Source organism: Hyaena hyaena, unplaced genomic scaffold, assembly GCF_003009895.1.
Source record: "Hyaena hyaena isolate Hyena2069 unplaced genomic scaffold, ASM300989v1 scaffold_62, whole genome shotgun sequence".
In the NCBI taxonomy this organism is placed as follows: domain Eukaryota; kingdom Metazoa; phylum Chordata; class Mammalia; order Carnivora; family Hyaenidae; genus Hyaena; species Hyaena hyaena.
Window position 1 is genome coordinate 1,880,827 of NW_024080694.1, and position 18,747 is coordinate 1,899,573.

General features: G+C 40.3%; 1 protein-coding gene across 2 annotated transcripts in view; it reads right to left on the reverse strand.

Annotated features, from left to right (window-relative positions):
- Positions 1-18,747, reverse strand: part of NSMCE2 (NSE2 (MMS21) homolog, SMC5-SMC6 complex SUMO ligase) — a 218,808-nt gene that overhangs the window by 175,623 nt on the left and 24,438 nt on the right. For both annotated transcript variants that reach the window (XM_039231986.1, XM_039231987.1), the window contains exon 3: positions 4,739-4,845. In XM_039231986.1, the coding sequence (XP_039087917.1) occupies positions 4,739-4,845 (107 nt within the window). The remainder of the gene's footprint in view (positions 1-4,738; positions 4,846-18,747) is intronic.

An 18,747-nucleotide genomic window follows, 5' to 3' on the forward strand; every position in this document is an offset into this window, starting at 1 on the left:
AGATTGTGTTAGTTTCAACAGCTTACGTGAGGTGTATTTCTGCTCTTCTGACTCTCACCATATTAGTTTTAAAACACGTGGAGGCAGCACACTAAAAAAACAATATACGGGTAAAATCTGACAAAGAGTTCAAGTCTGTGAAAGTAACATTACACAGGTAAGCATCATGACAAAAATATAAACGCCAGAGTATAATGTGAATCTCCACTAAGCTTCTAGGACTGGACTGCACATCGAAAGGCACAGAGGACATGTATTTTATCCCTGGCTGCTAATAATGTGAGTAACCATCTGAGCCTGTTAGGATGTTTATCATTCAGCCCCTCGGTGCCCATCCTTTTTCTCTAGAAGAATTAAGGTTACAAAGTTGCAACAATCACAGGCACGACAGTGGCTGGACTCTAGCATCTCTTATTTGAAACACACCCCTGAAAAATGGCTCTGAAGATTTCTTGAACTAAACTGGTCCCCACCCTCTAGAATCTGAAGCCCCAAGATGGGACTACAAGTTTAATTTAAAACAACCACATAAGCACTGAAATACGCAGTACAGAGATGCACAGTATTACCACCGTTTATTCAAAACCAATTCGCCGTCGTCTCCCTTTGAGAGCGATAACCCCTGCTCGGCTAGTGAAATGGAGGGAGAAGCAGAACAGCAGTAACAAAATTATTCTTAAATCAACCACTGTGATGACCTGCATCACTACTCAGTTCCTGGCACACAGTAGGCACTCCTATCTGTGAAGGAATGAATCATTGACCAGCCTTCGGTACATTACACAACTACTCTATACACTTTAAACTTTCGATATAAGTAGGCTTTCTCTGGCTTAATTTCTCTAATTGTCTGAAACTCTGACATTAACACAATCAGTAAAAGATGCTTCTATTTTATGTAGAAATCGCAAAGACAGAGAAGCTATATATCATGTGCCCCACGTTGAGGCTCATTTGACCTTCGTCTTAGATTAAAAACCACTTCCTGAGGAAGGAGTTCCCACCACTCAGCAGTATTATGCCTCCTGAGTTATTAATTCTCCTTGAGCACTATATTTTCCCTTTGTTGTATACAGCACAAGTCGTTAATAAGATCTGCATTGCTCTTTAACGTTTGTCCCTCTCTAGACTTTAGACATCCTGAAGGTGGTGGTCACGTGGACTCTGGTGACCGACCTATTTCTTGCACCTAGCCTGGCACATAAGTGTTTGGTAAATATTTATTCAATGAGTGTTTGAAAACAAGAAGCTCCTTTCTGAGAACAACAAAAATAACAGACTTCAATATACTCAAATGATAAAAGCTTGGGAATCAAAGGAAGAAACAGGAGGTCAGCAAAAGCGTCATGTTCAGAACCTCACTGTCCTCAACATGAAACTGAGAAAAGTTTCTCCCTGGTGGTCACGGTGATAAAAGAAGTAATGGTACCATGCGTGTCTGTGTGCCACTTTACAGGGTTCAAAGTGCTATCACATGTGTGGTTCATGACTGAAAGTCTCCAAAGAGTTCATACACCACTTTCTGTGGTTTAACATGAATGTTTTAAAGAGCTGTGACAGGTGTACAATACACCCATATACCCTGAAAGTTTTAATAAATGACTTACAAACTATGAAATTTCTTTTAGGGTTTGCTGTATAATATTCCCTCTTAAACCAGCTGGGACAAAGTCTTAATTTTTTTTTTTTAAAGTTTCAGAGCACTGAAATAAATACTGATTCTGAATAAAATCTTCAGGCATTGTAGATTATAGGAGCTCTTTTTTTCTCAGAGGACAAAGAAAGGCAATCCGAGAGCTTGTGCTGTGTGCCAAAGGGACTTCCCAGAGATTGTTGGTACATGGATCCACACCTCTAAGTTTCCAAAGTAAACTTTCTAAAACCTTTTCAGAGGTGTCTAACCTTCAGAATCCTGTGAAGGTGAGAGTAGGAGACAGACAATAAATTTAAACAATAAACTCTAATGCTCTGTGATGATTTAAAGACTTTTTTTTTTTTTTTTAAACTTTCTAGATCTGTATGAAAATTCACAAACAGAAAGACCACCGGGTGGATCACAATTTTGGCAAATGTTATAGTGATGGAAATATTGCTTGCCTTTAAGATCCTGCTCCACCTTTTTAAGGAATGTTTGGACATCTGAGTTTGCCAAAACCCAGTGTCTGACGTCTCCATCAACTTTTAGGAATGTCAAAGGTTTGATATATAGTCTCTAATCTGATTCACACGATAATCTTATGAACCAGGCAGGCCCAGAGTTGTATAGATGAAGACCATGAGGTTCCTAAAGGGTAACTTACTTCACTCGGGATCTAACTTAGAAAATGGAAGGACTATAGGTGGAAGAGCTTCCGATCCCTAGACCATCGCTATTCCTAAAGAGCTACACCATCCTGGCCCTTCTCAAACCGCTGTTCACTCTTTGCTCTTTGCCAAAGTAAGCAGTAAGAGAGCAGTGTCCATAACTTCAAGTGTGTAAAAAGTACATAGTGTATGTAAAGTGTAAAGTATTTCCCTCAAAAAAATAATGGCCATATCCCCACTCTATCCCCACACGGTTTCAGGTCTCAGAAACCTCATAAAATTATTATTTGCTATTCTTGGTCTTGTATCAAGCTTATGTACAAGGCACAACTTTGCATCAGAAAAAAAACAAGAAACATGTTTTCTCCTCTTATGAAAGACCAGAATCACTAACTACAAGTTGCTCCATATCCAGTGTAAGGTTAGGGCTGAAAAGTAGGGTAAAACTCAAAGTATAATCTTTCCTGTTTAGTAGGTAGGGTGAGGAAAATAAGGTTAAGGTCTCAAGAAGAAGAAATGCTAACTTGTTATGCTAGCATAACTTGAAAATAACGTTAACTACTGAAAGAATATTGGAGATTTCTTTCTCTTTGTTTTCTTCTTGTCTTTTTTTATTTTTAATGGGTGACTTGGTTTTATGAGGGGGAAGAGGTCGATTTTTTACATAAAACACCTTAAACATCTGTGAATCGTTCAGTTTAACAGAGGAAAAAAATCACATTAAGTTCTTTAACTTCCAAAATCTGTTTTCTTATCTATATTGTACCCTGTGCTATTACATTTGCACAACATCAAAGTTGAAGATAGAAAGGCCTATCAAATAACCTCCATTGAATGTAAGGGTCAAAGCAGGATTGATCCATATAATAGACCTAACCCTGATCTTGGCTGAAAATATACTTTAGTCTATAAAGTCAGCCTTGTTCTTTTAAGTCAGTGGTCTCAACCCTGAATATATATTAGAATGAGTTTTTTTAAAATACTGGTGCCCCAATCCTGCTCCAGAAATGAAATCAGAATCTCATTAGAAAAGGAACAGGCTGGTTCTGAGGGTCAGCTAGAGTTGAAAACCTCTAGTCTAATAAGCATTTTTTGTGATCCAGTTTCAAAGGCCCCAACGTCATGTCACTCTCATATTTTCCTATCAAGGAATACTTAACAGTCCTAGGAGTAACAGCCACAATGGTAAGAAACATCATACTTTCACAAGTTCAATGAGTTCACTACTTCTTGGATAGAAACAGATATTCTTAAATCACAAATACTACACTTAATAAATACTAACCATTTAAAAAGAAAAAAAATATTAATTTTTTTAAAAACTTCATATCACTATGAACATACAATTATGTCACGTGCATTTAATTAAAGCTTAAGCAATAAGCTATTTTTAAAAATGTATCTTCCACTGAATAGTAGCCAGTCTTATAAAATACTTGATTTTTGGAATTTTCCCATAGATAGAAGAAAAGGCAAATAAAGAAACCAGAAGTACAAGACACCCTATTACACAGGTATCTGAAATCAGTTCAAAGGGGAGTTTCCACTGTTCAGAGGACAAAGGACTTCTCAGAAATATTACTGCAATCCTATTGCTCATTTCTTACTCAACCCAGTACTGCTGAAAAGGATGTTGCTATGTTCCCACCTTAACTGCTTTAGGTGTTGTTCCTGTGGCAGCTGGAGTCAACAAAGATACGTTTGGCTTCTGGAAAAACCAAACTGTCAGCCTTCTTTATTTTTAAACTTGCTCTCAATCTCTCCTGCATTATCTGATCCTATGAATTTGACATTCAGCTGCATATTCGTTAAGGCTAGAAGAGGAGTAACTAAGCCTGGTCTAAATTGTATGCTGAAGGAAACATAACAAAAAAAAAAAAAAAAAGATTCTATGCAATTTTTACCATTTTATAAAAATCTACTAACATCCAAAGGGGGCTTACACTAAAGATTTCAAGACCCAAAAATGCAAGAAAATCTAAAATAGGCATAACATCCTAATGTTTTTAAAATTTTTTTATTTTTATTTATTTATTTTTTTTTTGAGAGAGAGAGAGACAGAAACAGAACATGAGTGGGGAAGGGGCAGAGAGAGAGAGATGAAGACACAGAATCTGAGGCAGGCTCCAGGCTCTGAGCTGTCAGCACAGAGTCCAACGTGGGGCTTGAACTCATGAACTGTGAGATCACAACCTGAGCCAAAGTCAGATGCTTAACCAACTGAGCTACCCAGGAGTCCAAGGTGTAATATTATAATTAAACCTAGGTGGCCTAGCTATAAACTTCTTAATTAAAAAGAAATGTACAGTTGCTACAGGAACTGTAGCTAATGCTACGGAAATATGAAAGGATGGAAGAAATTTTGATTTTGTGTTTCTGTTTCCAGGTCAGTGAATTGTAACCAAGTATTACCGGGTGAGTAGTATACACTTACATGATTTATCGCAGACTGAACGGCCTTTACGTAGTGGGTTAGCTCCCGATCCATCATGGCCAATTCAACCATTGCCTTGTCCATACTGAATTCACTACTCACTTCAGCTGAAAGAAAAAGAAAGCAATTATTTTTTTCCATTTAAAAAGCCATTTTTGGGGGCGCCTGGGTGGCTCAGTTGGTTAAGCGTCTGACTTCGGCTCAGGTCATGATCTCACGGTTCGTGGGTTTGAGCCCCACATCGGGCTCTGTGCTGACAGCTAGCTCAGAGCCTGGAGCCTGCTTCGGATTCTGTATCTCCCTCTCTCTCTGACCCTCCCCTGCTCATGCTCTCTCTCTCTCTCAGAAGTAAATATAAACATTAAAAAAAAAAAAAAGGAAAAGAAAATGCCATCTCTGAAAAAGTTGCTCCGATATAGTCATTATCGGTCAATGATCTAAACAATTTTATAAAAGGTAGTACATGTTGTTTAAAGACCTCCTTAACAGAGGCCTGCTTCATTCAAAATTCTAAGAATACACTCAGTAGAAGAAGGCTCAAAAGTTGGAGTGGAAAACAAAGCCGGTTCAGACTTAGGGGTCTAAGAGTCCAGAGTTCTAGACTGTGCCACTGATTTGTATGATCTGAAATCAACCACAACATTACGCTCAGCCTCAGTTTCCTTTTCAGTTAAAGCAGCCCAGTCATGTTATCTGCATATGAACCTCACAGGATTATTACAGATCAAACAAGACTTCCATTTCTAGTAGGTGAGGTTAGGCGGGCCAATTCTACTGAAAATTACAAAACCACTCAGATAAAATAGGAAGGAAGGAGGGTGGAAGGAAGGAAGAAAAGACGGAAGGAGGGAAGGAAGGAAGGAAGGAAGGAAGGAAGGAAGGAAGGAAGGAAGGAGGGGAGGGAAGGAGAGAGAATTCTCCTTAAAAATAAGAGAGTCACAAGATAGAAACAATCAGGGCAAAATCTAAAGAAAACAGAAAAAGAAGCAGAGCACAGAACGCCCAAGTCTCACAGCCTCCCCGCAGGCAGGCAGCTGGGTCTCTACTCCTCAGAATACAGAGGGACCGGAAGTAATGCCACTGTGTCCTTCCGGGCAAGGCTGGCCTTAGCCACTGAGCAGGACAGAGGTTAAGAGGGAGAGAAAACAATCCTGTTTGTGACAAAGCGTGGCCACCAGCCAGCTCTCCTGGTCCTGCAGCCTAGGCTGCCCCTGGGACCCCAAGCCCGGATCCTGGAGTGAGGTAGTCTCCCACTGAAAGCACCCACAGGCACCCCCTCTGAAGGAGACACTTTCATCCCCAGCCTCAAACAATCCCTGCAAGTAACTACGAAGGAGAATGAGCAGATCGCAGGGGGAAAAGGTAAAACAACAAAAAAAAAACCTTACAAACACAAGAAAACAAGACACCAAGAGCAAGAATCAGCAGAAACAGATCCACAAATGTTTCAGAGATTGGAATGATCTACTAGTTAGAATAGGAAACAACTATGCTTCATATGCTGACAAAAGTAAAACACCTCAATGCAACAGGAGACTATGAAGAGTGACAAGCACATTGGAAAATCGAGGTAATGTTCTTAAGTGCTTTTAAATTGTTTTCTTTTGCCCCAAGCTCTAAACATACAATTTATAGGTCAAGAAAAGATCAAGAACGTGAAATAATGCAAATTTTCACATTAAAAGAGCTGAACGAAAAGAAAGTAAAGCCGACTTAGGCAATCACATTTGGGAATGCACACACTCTATTCACATATGTCGGCTCACACAAATGTCAGTATCTCTTGTCTACTCTGAAGTGCAATGTGACATCTCATCCCAAAGTCACCAAATAACAGAAAATGCGCTCACATTCTGGCTTTTGAAGGTTATTTTCCTAGACTGTAAAATGACGCATTAGTCTTACAGTAGTCAGTGTGCAGCACCTTTCAGAGAGAATGCCTCCTGGATTAATCTGCTTCAGCTAGAATGCCTCTTGGCTTGTAAGGGTCCAGAATTCAGACTGTATCTGTGTGCATATCTCATTACAAGGGTTTTTGGGGTTTTTTTGTTTTAAAGGAAGGGAAAGGGCGGTGTGTACCTAAGAAAAACTTGTATTTACATTCCCCAAATTAAATACATTTTCAACAAAATGGTGTATGACAAAGGACTCAAGTCATATTCTAAATAAAACTGTTAGACTGTCACTCACAGGTCAGTGTTGTGAAACGTTCAAATGTTAAGAAGGGAGATGAGCTGGTTAGGTGCTGCTGATACCAACATGTATCTGGCGCTATGTAGACAGCAACTGTCTGTAAAAAGCCTATTAACTGCCTGATGACTGGAAAGAGAATTTTAAACGATCTATATCCGAATATGATGGTTTGTGACTTATATAAAGGCAGGTATTTTACTGCATTTGGTTAATCAGTGGAATTCAATATACTGTTAACACTCTCCCTGGGATTAAGTAAGTTTATTCTTGAAAGCACATAAAAATGTGCCTTTGACATTAAAAATGCTATGAAAGAGTTTGCAAAATAAAATAAATGGGGTCACGGTTTTCATTATTGAGGTCCCACGGATGCTAGCAAGACTTGAACCAGACGGCAATCTCAGATATAAGTCCAAGGAAAACTTCCCTGCAAAGGAGAAAATGAATGATGGCTGCCGGGTCCTGGGTTTGCTGGCATGACACCTAAGGGAAGAATCTTTGGAGGCCATCAGTGGCTTCCTGCAGCCTCAGCTAGGGCTCCAGGGCTCAAGAATGTTGGGACAAGCAGAGGAACCTAAGTGATGAATAGTGCAGCCTGAGGCAAGAGAGGGGAAAACACCAGAAAAGATCAGGAGAGGAACTGAGAATCACACCCCACCTGGAGGGGATGACCAGTCTGCTAACTTCTGGCTAAAGGCGGTGTCCAGGGCCGCAGCAAAGGGCTGGAGAGCAGAGATCTACGAACCAGGAGGTGGCCGCTCAGCAAAAGGAATCTGGAAGAAAGGCCAGGAGGACATTCAGGGGGACACCCCTGGCAAGTAGCAAACCTGCTGCAGCTATTTTAAGATTCTTTCATCGCTTCTTTGTGTTCTTCTCATGAACTCTTATTTCCCTACTGCGATATGAATCTCTTTTAAACCTGTTATTTGTATTCATGTTTCAGAAACACCCAGCACAGGGAATCTGTGTCCTGCCCTACAAAAGAATCCACGTGAGGAAAGGGCATGGTGTCCCATGAAAAAGGCAAACTGGCCAAAAATAAATCCCCCAAAGGATTCAAGAGGAACTGGGAATGAACAGGCCACCAGGAGTAGGCTGTTGTCTAAAAAGTGGGCGTGGGCTGGGGTGGGTATGTGGATGGCCTTGCCCTTTGACTGCACAATGTATCATCCCGCTATCAAAATTCCCCCAGCCTACAGGAAAGTCACCCCAAAAATCTACACCAAACTAAGTCCTACACATCCTTCAAGGGCTGAACTTAAGCCCTACCTGCTTTGCTTGTTTTTTTTTTAATATATATATATATATATTTTTTTTTTTGAGAGAGAGACAGAGAACTAGTGCGAGAGGGGCAGAGAGTAAGGGAGACAGAGAATTCAAAGCAGGCTCCAGGCTCTGAGCTGTCAGCACAGAACCTGACATGGGGCTCGAACTCACGAGCTGTGAGATCATGACCTGAGCCAAGGTTGAAAGCTTAACAAGCTGAGCCACCCAGGCGCCCCATGCCCTGCCTACTTTTAAACCATGCCAACCTAGGAGGATCTCCTCCTTCACTTAATGTATCTTAACAACTCTACTTGATACTTTGGCACTTTTAAGCACAAGCAATCTTGTTTCCTTATATTCATCTGTCTCATCTCTCCAAACATATTTGAACCCATTTGACAGCAATAACAATGTCTTAATGATCCTGGAATCCAATAAAGAATTATAGCGCCTCTTCCGTCAATGTTCTCACAGGCGTTATTTAATAAATTTGAAAATTAAAACTTCACCAAACTATGAATTGAACTGTCTCAAATATTCTACTGAATTAAAATGTAAAGAAGAGGGGGATCTGGTGGCTCAGTCGGTTAAGTGTTGACTCTTGATTTTGGCTCAGGTCATAATCCCACAGTTTGTGAAACTGAGCCTTGCATCGGACTTGGTGCTGACCACATGGAGCCTGCTTGGGATTCTCTGTCTCTCTCTCTGTCTCTCTCTCTCTCTCTCTGCCCTTCCTCACACACACACACTCTCTATTTCAAAATAAATATTTAAAAAATAAGGTAAAATGTAAAGAAGACATGTGATATAAACTCATTTGTCTATTATGTTTTCATTGTGACTTCCATCAGAAAAAGGTTGGCACCAGCATATGGGGGCAAGAGTGGGGGGGTGGGAAGCACACAAATTATATTAAAATTTACAGAATGACAATCTCAGAGAGGAAATTATTACTGTACCACAAAAGCCTGGCATTACAGAAGATCGGTGCAGATGATAAAGCATGGAAAGCAAGAACACGATGAAAAAGATATGTAAAAATAATAGCTGTAGCTAACAATTCGTAAGCACTTTATTGTGTGTCAAGACTATACTGAGCACACCGGTTACAGTAAACCTCAGAACAACTCTTTTATATGCACTTTACACATAAGAAAAGTGAGAAACTGAGCAGCAGCAGAAGCTTGCTCAGCACCATAAAGGTACTGAGCGCACAGCTAGGCGGCCAACCCAGGCTTCCCTGAGGCCAAGTTTGCATGCTTGCCCATCTGCGCTAACAGGTGCTTCCACAAGAGAAGACAGCACCTCCAAGTCCTCCTCTGTGACTATCCTGGGAACAAACCCTCAGGCCCAGGCTTCATCTCAGCCCCTTGGTGATCCGCTCTAAGTAAAGTACTAGGTATGCCACTCAAATGCTATTGGAATTCCTTACACAGGGGAAACTGATAACAGAAGAAAATTATCATTCCCTTTTATTTTTTTTTAAACGTTTTATTTATTTCTAGGAGAGAGAGAGAGACAGCGTGAGCAGGGGAGGGTCAGAGAGAGAGGGAGTCACAGACTCTGAAACAGGCTCCAGGCTCTGAGCTGGCAGTCAGCACAGAGCCCGATGAGGGGCTCGAACCCACGAACCGCGAGATCATGACCTAAGCGAAAGTCGGACGCTTAACCGACTAAGCCACCCAGGTGCCCCCCCCTTTTTTTTTTATCATTTTTTTTTTATCATTCCCTTTTAGAAGATTACTAAGTTTTAATGTTGGTGAAAACAGTGACTTTTCACATCAGCAAGGCCTGCTGGCGAGGCTATAGGTGCAACCAAGCCACCCACCGAATGCTAGGAGATAAAAGAAATGGACTCTCGCTGCTAAGAAATTAAACCTGCATGAGGTCAAGAGCAGCAGCAGCAGCAGCAGCAGCAAGAGACATGGAGTAGCAGCCGCACAAGCGCAGCAGAGTGAACTGTTGAAGGGGAAAGGAAAGTCCTGGAGTCTTCATGTTGCAGAGATACTTCTGAAGGGACCTGTGGCAAACCACTGCTCTCACCTGTGCCTCGGGCTGCCTTCCCCTGTCCCCTGGCCAAACGGGGTCTGGGCAGTCTAGGGATAGTCACATTTCTTCGATGTGCCATTCGGTAAGCATTTATTTATTATAATCAACCCTTGCTTATATTAATAAAATGAACATACATAAGTGACATACTTGAACGTTCATTAAGCCAATAAAAGCTTGGAGAGAGCTCGGTGAGTCCACGAACCCCGTGTAGCACATCTGGCACACTAATTAGGAAACTGTTCCAAGAGGTTAGTACAATAACTAGCTGAAATATATCCCCCCGCCCCAGCAAATCAAGTCCAGAGGGCACCGATAATCTCTGATTTACCTTATAAAATGGTAACTGTTTCTGTAACTATGCCAGCACCGGGGCTGTCTTCCCACAAATCTGCGTGTCTATACCCCAAGGTCCTGGTCAGCATCATCCCTAACATTTGAAGAACTTCTAAACTGTTATTTAGACCAGAGAGAGCCATAGAATTAAACCCATTTTTAAAAGATGGTTTCTCTTTGATTTTCCTTTTTCCTGTTCAGTTGGCAAACCTTAGAAAAATCAGAAATGAAGGTCACCGAAGGAGGGCTTCTTTTACACTGAAGCACTCTGATATTTTCACAGTACAGAAAGTGTCTGAATGGATGCAGTTGGCCTGCATATGATTTTCCTAAAGTCAAACAAACCCATAATTATGCAATCTAAGCAGCCGCGCTATTCATTAGACACGTCATCTGTTACTCAATGTCAAAACGCACTAACAGCAATATTATAACTATTACTGTTGCCTGTTTGAAGTGTTGAATAGGCATTAAAGTTACATGGTCTATAGAACACTAAGCAGAAATGGGGGACTTCATGTTGCAATCGCTTCAACTTAAAGCAAAATTCATGAGGCTTCGATGGGAGGAAGGTGATGGCAGGAACAGGTATGAAAGCAAAATAGTAACAGTCAATGCCAGTTGTCTTGACTGAGAAAGACCGGGACAAAACGAGAAGAGACAGATCTGAGAAAGAAATGGAAAAGAAGTGACAAACTTAGCTATTCTTATAAATGTAGACTCAGGTAAGACAAGTGCCAAGTCCTCAATTTAGGACCAAAAGATGCAGGTAATAAGCTTGTAGCAACACAGGACTTCTTACGTAGCCCAGCGTGGGCTCATAAGAGTTTATTATCCAGGGTGAGTTCCAAGACTGGTCAGGGTCTATCTATTCACACCTTATTTGCTCTATATAATGCCATTTTAGGCAAATGGCTAAAAATGGGGGAGCCGAAGATTCTTTACCTTGGCTTTCCCAAGTCCAGGTGAGGGTGGACCTCCAGCTCTCGTTCCAGACCGTGACCATTTTGGCAAGAACCACAGGTATAGCCTTTGACGGACTATTCTAAATAAGGCCCCTCCCTAGCCATGCCTATAACTGCAGCCTAAGGCATATACGTACAGAGAGAAATAAACTTTCTTCCCCCAGGCCCAGCCCTGAGGCTTGGGAAGCAGCTGAAACAGGGCCCAGCACATGGTACCTAGAGCTTAGTTCTCTTACCACCCTCCCGGTTCGAAGGAGAACTGCTTTCAGTGAAACAGACATGAAAAAGATGATGTTTTCCCTCCTCTTTCCCCTAGCATGCCCATGCACATCTCTGTATTACCTCTCTACATCACCAAATGTCTCTTTGCTTTGCTCTGCTGTTCTCTATGATCTCAGCCACAGATCCCTTTCCAGAATCCTCCCTAATCTCCAGAATAGGACTAAATGCTTCATGTCTTAAAGGTCCATAAAACTTCTGTACCTTTACAACCAGGACTCATGTGGATGTGTGTGTGTGTGAGAGAGCACACCCTCAAGACAAATTTCACCTACTTAACCCTTCCAACGTTTTGTTCCTGATTCAACTGTATAGTTTTGCCCCTGGCCAAGTTGTTTCCTGAAATTTTGTCCTAAACAAATAAAAGTTGCAGAATCAGGTGTTTTGTTTTTGTTTTTTTTTCCTACAAAGTCATGTGCAAGCATGTCTGAACAGGAACAATACCAATTACATAAAGCTGATTAAATTCAACTCCATGCGTTTTATCAATAAAATGCCAGACTAGAACAAAGCAGCCATTTAGTGTCCTTATAGGGTTGCTGACTCCAATTCAACATGAATCACACACTCAGACCGATCTGATAAATATTCAGTGCCATCAAGTACATATGTCCATTTTGGCAAGAAGCAGGAAAGAAAATGGGGCAGAGGAGCTGCCTGATTGTCTTTTAAATTTCCTAGAACAGATGGGCCACAGAATAGAGAGATTTTACTTTCCAAAAGAGAGAAATATCTTCCTAATCTCTTCAGTGATTCTTCTATATTCTGTAAACAAGAAACTTCTTTCTGGGTGAACTCAAATAAATGATGATATTCCCTCTCTCTACACACATACACACCAACACACACACACACACACACACACCCCTTCCTCTCTTAAAATATAGCTCCAACTATATCTAGCAACATATATCTACATACACACCTACTTCTATGAGTGGGTGTGTGTGTGTTTTTCCTGGCAGCTTGGTATTAAGCAATCATTATATATTCATCAGGAGTCAAATTTAATGACTTACTCACTGCTTGAGCAATATTTAATAGAAACTTGTTACCTCTCACTACACTGTACTTTAGCCATAATTATTCCTCCCCACAGATATTAGTGTGGAGGAAAACCTAAAACTGAATCCACATTCTATAACTGCCTCCCACCAGAATAGTGAAGAATATAACAGTGCATGGCACATACTGGTCTACCAACTATAAACACAGTGAATATGGGGAAATCTTTAAGAAATATTGACCTTTATAATCCTCTCTACTTATCTATACAATTTTCTTGTCAATAATACAGGAGAAGGAAGTTGTATAATACACAGTAACTCAAAAAGCCAGCTCTGGAGTCAGCTTACATTCAAATCTAGGCTATATTACTTGCTAGCTATGTGATCTTTGGTCAATCACTGGATCAGTTTCCTCTTCTGTATAATGGGTACAATAACCATATTTAATTCACAAAGCTGACATGAGGACTAAAGAAGAAAACAGACAAAATGATCAGCACAGAGCCTGGCTCACACAGTAAGCACAAACAAAAACAGCGGCCATTACAATTATTGCAGAATGGAAACGACTCTGCAAATGTAATTGGTCTAAATGCTGAAAGCATTTTACCCTTAGAACCATAAGGTATCAAGTGAAGATGGCCTCCTTAACTCTCTGGGCTGTTTTTACTAACTTGAGACCAAAGCACTAAGTTGAACCCACAAAACTACAAGGCTCAATGAGAAGCTCTGTAAATCTCCCTCTACCAACTAATGTCCAGAAACTCATTTACCTAACATATGCTTGTACGTACTGTATGCCTGGTGGGGGGAAAAGGTTTTCAAGCAAGGAGCACCCAATCCTGCCCACAGAAGGTAGAAAGGTTCAACAGGTGAGGGGATAAATGTGTTGGATCTTGAAAGGTGAGTTACGTGTGTACCAGAGGTTCTCAGACTGAAGTAGAAAACAAACACATGCTCTCATCCATTTCCACAGAGGCTGACTTCAAGTTTAAATTCTCAGACAAGAAGAGGAGCACAATATAGACTAAAAGAAGGAACAAATCATTACTGAGCACGGACAACGTGCCAGGCACTTTGAACATACTACTCATTCTATCCTTTGTTGCAACAATGAATTAGGTGTTGTTAAAAGTAATTTGATAAGGAAACTGATACTCAGAGAGGTTAGGTCATTTGCCCCAGGTCACACAGTTAACAAATGGTGGAGTTAGGAACTGACCTCAAGTCTAACTTAGAATTAGCATAGAAGACACATGGGACAAGGGCCTGAACTACCACACAGAAATAATACACTCATGCAAAAGTCATGCAGTAATAAATAATTGATTCTTCAGCTAAAGGAATTCTCCTAAACATTACTTTCTTGTGTGTGTGTGTGTGTGTGTGTGTGTGTGAGTGAGAGAGAGAGAGAGAGAGAGAGAGAGAGAGAGAGAGGCAGAGACAGAGACATTAACTTAAATAGTTCTACCCCAGAGGAATAGAGACCATCTTTCATTACATAGATAGATATTTCCTTAGAACACAGTTAATATTAAACCACCATAGTAAAGGTGTGACTCAAAATATTGCTTGAAATAAATTCTGTGAAGGATTAAGTTCACAAAATCACAGAAATTGGTCTCTGGGTACAATCTAGTCTCTACCAGGCATCAAAAGCACTAGGAATTCCAGGTGATGAGTATCTATCATTTTAAAACATACCCACAGATCTTTTTTGGCCCCCTATTATAAGGTCCTTGAATCTTTAGGGTCAAATCATTTTTATGACTTAAATCCTTTTCCTATACCCTTCTTGCCCATTTCTTCCTATCTAACCCCCTCACAGACTGAAAAGAAATGGTCAATTCAAGGCAGCAAGCAATAGTTACAGCAGCATTTCTAAACAATGTAATCTCAACGACCACTTCTCCCTGGCCTTCAAGTCCTTGGCTGTGTCCAAGTTCTAGTTTAAATGTGAGGCTGGAAGGCCCAGGAGGCTTAAGGAGCAGAGCCTGGCTTTAACCTGGCTCAACACCAAAACAATGGTATGAATTTGCGGCAGCAAAGACAAAAGGAAGTGAGGCTTAAACTTCAATTAAACCTCATGTGATTATTGAGCAAATGAAGTGAGAACACAGCTAAAGCACCCAACAAGATGCCTTAAGCACTGTACACTCTTAAATGGAGTCTTTTTTGCTGTTAACTGAGTGTACTTCACAATATGTCCCAATACAAATCTATTCACGTAAGCGAGTACCTATTGAATCATGGAGTCATCTCATCCACTTCTTAAAATTAATAAAGCATATGGTTGAGGAATTACTGAAGCACACAGCTGAAAAATTTAAACAGTATAATAATGTGATGTCTCCAATCCCGAAACTCCTTCCCCGGAAACAACCACTGTAATGAGGAAATATTTCCATGGCATGGAAATATTCTATGTATGAGGTACCCTCTTTTAAAAAGGACAACAGAAATTAAGGCAAACAAAGTTATCTGGGAAAACATCATGAACATGTTAAAAACAAGAAAGGAGAGATGCTAAACAAAGACTACAATGTGGGTGTTAGAGGGGAACTTCCATTCACTCAGTGAACAAATATTTATCAAGCACAGACCATGTGCCTGGCACTGTGTTGGGTATCCTGGACAGAGCAGCAAACAAGGTAAACACTGTACCTTTTCTCAAACAGCTTATACACATTTCCACTCCACGCAGAAATTTCTAAAAAGCCCTGGTATGACTATTATGCCTTCGTTTGGCTCTTGGTGTGGTGGGAAAGCTTGCTGTCTGCCAAACTCTTCTAATTATCAGAGCCCTTGCAAAGAGAAAGGTGATTAATCATCGCCCTAAAACAATTCTAGGCAATGACAACAATAAACGTGAATTGCTCTTTCACACACATTAACTTATTTACACCTCATAACCTCCGCAGAGAGTGATTTTACTCTCGGTTTTACACGGCTGAGGAAATTGAGGCTCAGAGAGGTTATTCCACAGAAATCGTGCTTCAGCAGAAGTAGGACGTAAGCCCTGGTCCTCAACTGCAGAGCTGCAGAAGAGCTATGTAGTGAGCCACACAGAAACAGTTGATTCTTTTAGATCCTAGTTTTTCAAAGATCTGAAGATGGCTATTAAATATTTCCTATCTGTGAGCCTTTGCTTCTCCAGAATAAATAATATTCATTATGTTGGCTGGCCTTTATTCAAACATGCTTCATTTGCTAGGGTCCCTTTTAAAGATGTATTCCAGAATTAAAAACAATTACAGCCACAGGCAAACCAATGAAGGCTATGATGATACTATTATTACATGTGTACCACTGCAATCATGGGTTGATTATCAGTTTTCTTTCAAGAAGTTAAATACCTAACATTTATTGAGCACTCACTATGTGCCAGATACCATGCTAAGCAATTTTTTTAAATGTTTAATGTTTGTTTATTTTTGAGAGCGAGAGCGAGAGCGAGAGCGAGCGCTCACAAGCAGGGGAGGGGCAGAGAGAGGGAGATACAGAAACTGAAGTGGACTCCACGTTCTGAGCTGTCAGCATAAAGCCGGGCACGGGGCTGTAATCCAGGAACCGTGAGATCATGACCTGAGCCGAAGTCAGATGCTCAACTGATTGAGCCACCCAGGCGCCCACCATACTAAGCAACTTCATTCAAACTTTATAGTAACTCTGTGAAGAAGGCATTATCATTATCCCCATTTGATGGAACAACAAAAATGGGCTCAGAGAGGTTAAGTACCCTGAACCAAGGTTATACAGCCAATGAGCTGTAGAAGGAACATTCAAATTGGGGTCTATTAAAAAACTGAGTCCATTCTCCTAACTATCTCAATAATACTCACCCTTTGGGCATAACCCATTTCTCCATGTTATAAGACTCTGCCCAATGCCTTCCTAAGACCTATGCATGTTAGATTAAAAACTATCCCTACTTTACCAGGGAAGTCACCATAATTTTTAAAAGGTGGGGAGGGGGGGTATGAAAAGGAACAAAGGTAATCAAGAACAAAAATATCATATAAGCTCATAAATGAGATCGCTACTCAAAAAAAGTTAATGATCTTTTGCTTACACATGGATAGCAACTGCCTTAGACTAGCCTATCTCTGTACTCATTTTAAATAAATTTATACTAGGAAAAAAAATTACAAATGGGGTCAGCCTACTTTAAAATGGAAAGTTAATAGAACCCTTTAATAGAAATTAAGCCACCCAAAAATATAAAAATAAGTTGGAGGAGATTTGATAAGTTTATTAGATTATAAGATCCATGATAGGAACTGTAATCTTCATTATTTACCTCTCAAATGTTGATCTAAAGGAAAGGATAAGTGCCACAATCACAAAAGAAGGGAACAGCGGTATGTCATAATCCTATCTGTTGGAGGATAATTTCTATGCTTATTGTTTTTGGAAATAGTAGAATAAACTTGATTTGTAGTGAATATGGCATAATGTAAAACTTGTCAAGTCACTCTGCTGTACACCTGAGGCTAATTAACACTGTGTCAACTACAGTCAAATGAAAAATAAGTCTGATTTCACAAAAAACAATGACAAATCAACCTGTTAAAACTTAAATTACTGACAGCTCCAGAAAATAAAGCTATCGTAATTAAAGCTATCGTAATTTACCACAAACATTATAAAACTAGTCCATATGTATATTTGTACCTACACATAGAGCAAGTTCTTGAGAAGAACTTATAAGTTACAAGGTAATTCTTTTTCCCATTATGCATCTTAGTATTTCTAAGATGTTTCATTTCCATTTTAACTGACTTAAATTAGTGGTGACTCCCAATATTGTTTCTGTCTTGCTTTCTTTCTTTTTTTTTTTTTAACATTTTTAATGTTTATTTGTTTTTGAGAGAGAGTGCAAGTAGGGGAAGGGCAGAGAAGGAGACACAGAATCTGAGGCGAGCTCTAGGCTCTGAGCTATCAGCACAGAGCCCAACATGGGGCTTGAACCCACAAACCGTGAGATCATGACCTGAGCCAAAGTTGGCCACTTAACCAACAGAAGATCCCTCGTCTTGCCGTCTTCAAAAACCTCTTCCCTCTATATCTAAGAAATATTGGTCCATAAACACTTAAATCTACTAGAAACGGCTCAGAGAACTCTGTTGGGGAAAGCAAACTACTTCTGTAAATGGGGATTATCAGCCACCAATATCTTTTTCTGGATGACAATTATAATGAACTGCAAAGTAAGAAATAAAGAACTATTAATATTCAATGGGTAACTAACTGGTTCTGTGACAGTATGCTACTATTTCTAAAATGGGAGATTCCAGTCAATCACGTGCCACATCCAGGCACCAGTCTCAGCAACCGCAGTGAACTGAACCACATGCAAAACCCAAACCCTGAAGTCACCTTAGATCCCTCCCCGCTAGCATCCTCCACCTCTACCTACTCCCCACGTCCTACTAAGTCGGCCCACTCAAGTCAAGTATTCTCTCCTTTCCTCCTTCTCCAATTCCAGCTGCGTTAATTTTAATCATTATTTCTTCCTCAGATTACTGATTTGTTTCTTTAGTGAGTTCCTTCTTCAAACTCTTCTCCAATCCTTCTTCCATGTTGTTCCCAATGCTCACGAAGATATCCGAGCATTACTCTCGTTTATCAAAAACCTACCACAGTACTCCCACTTCTGGCCAAGACGGAGTAATAGGGACCAAATTTATTCTCCTGCCTGAAACAACCAAAAAGTCCAAACTAAAAAAAAAAAAAAAACGAATAATGGTGTGCAAGACACTAGATGTCACAGAAGGAAGAAGCAGCAGATAGGAAACATCTGAGGTGAAACCTGTAACTGCCCCCTCACTTTACTATCTTGAAGGAGTTTTCAGGCTGCAGAACATACGATACCAATCAAAATCTCAGCTGACTTTGTAGAAATTGACAGATT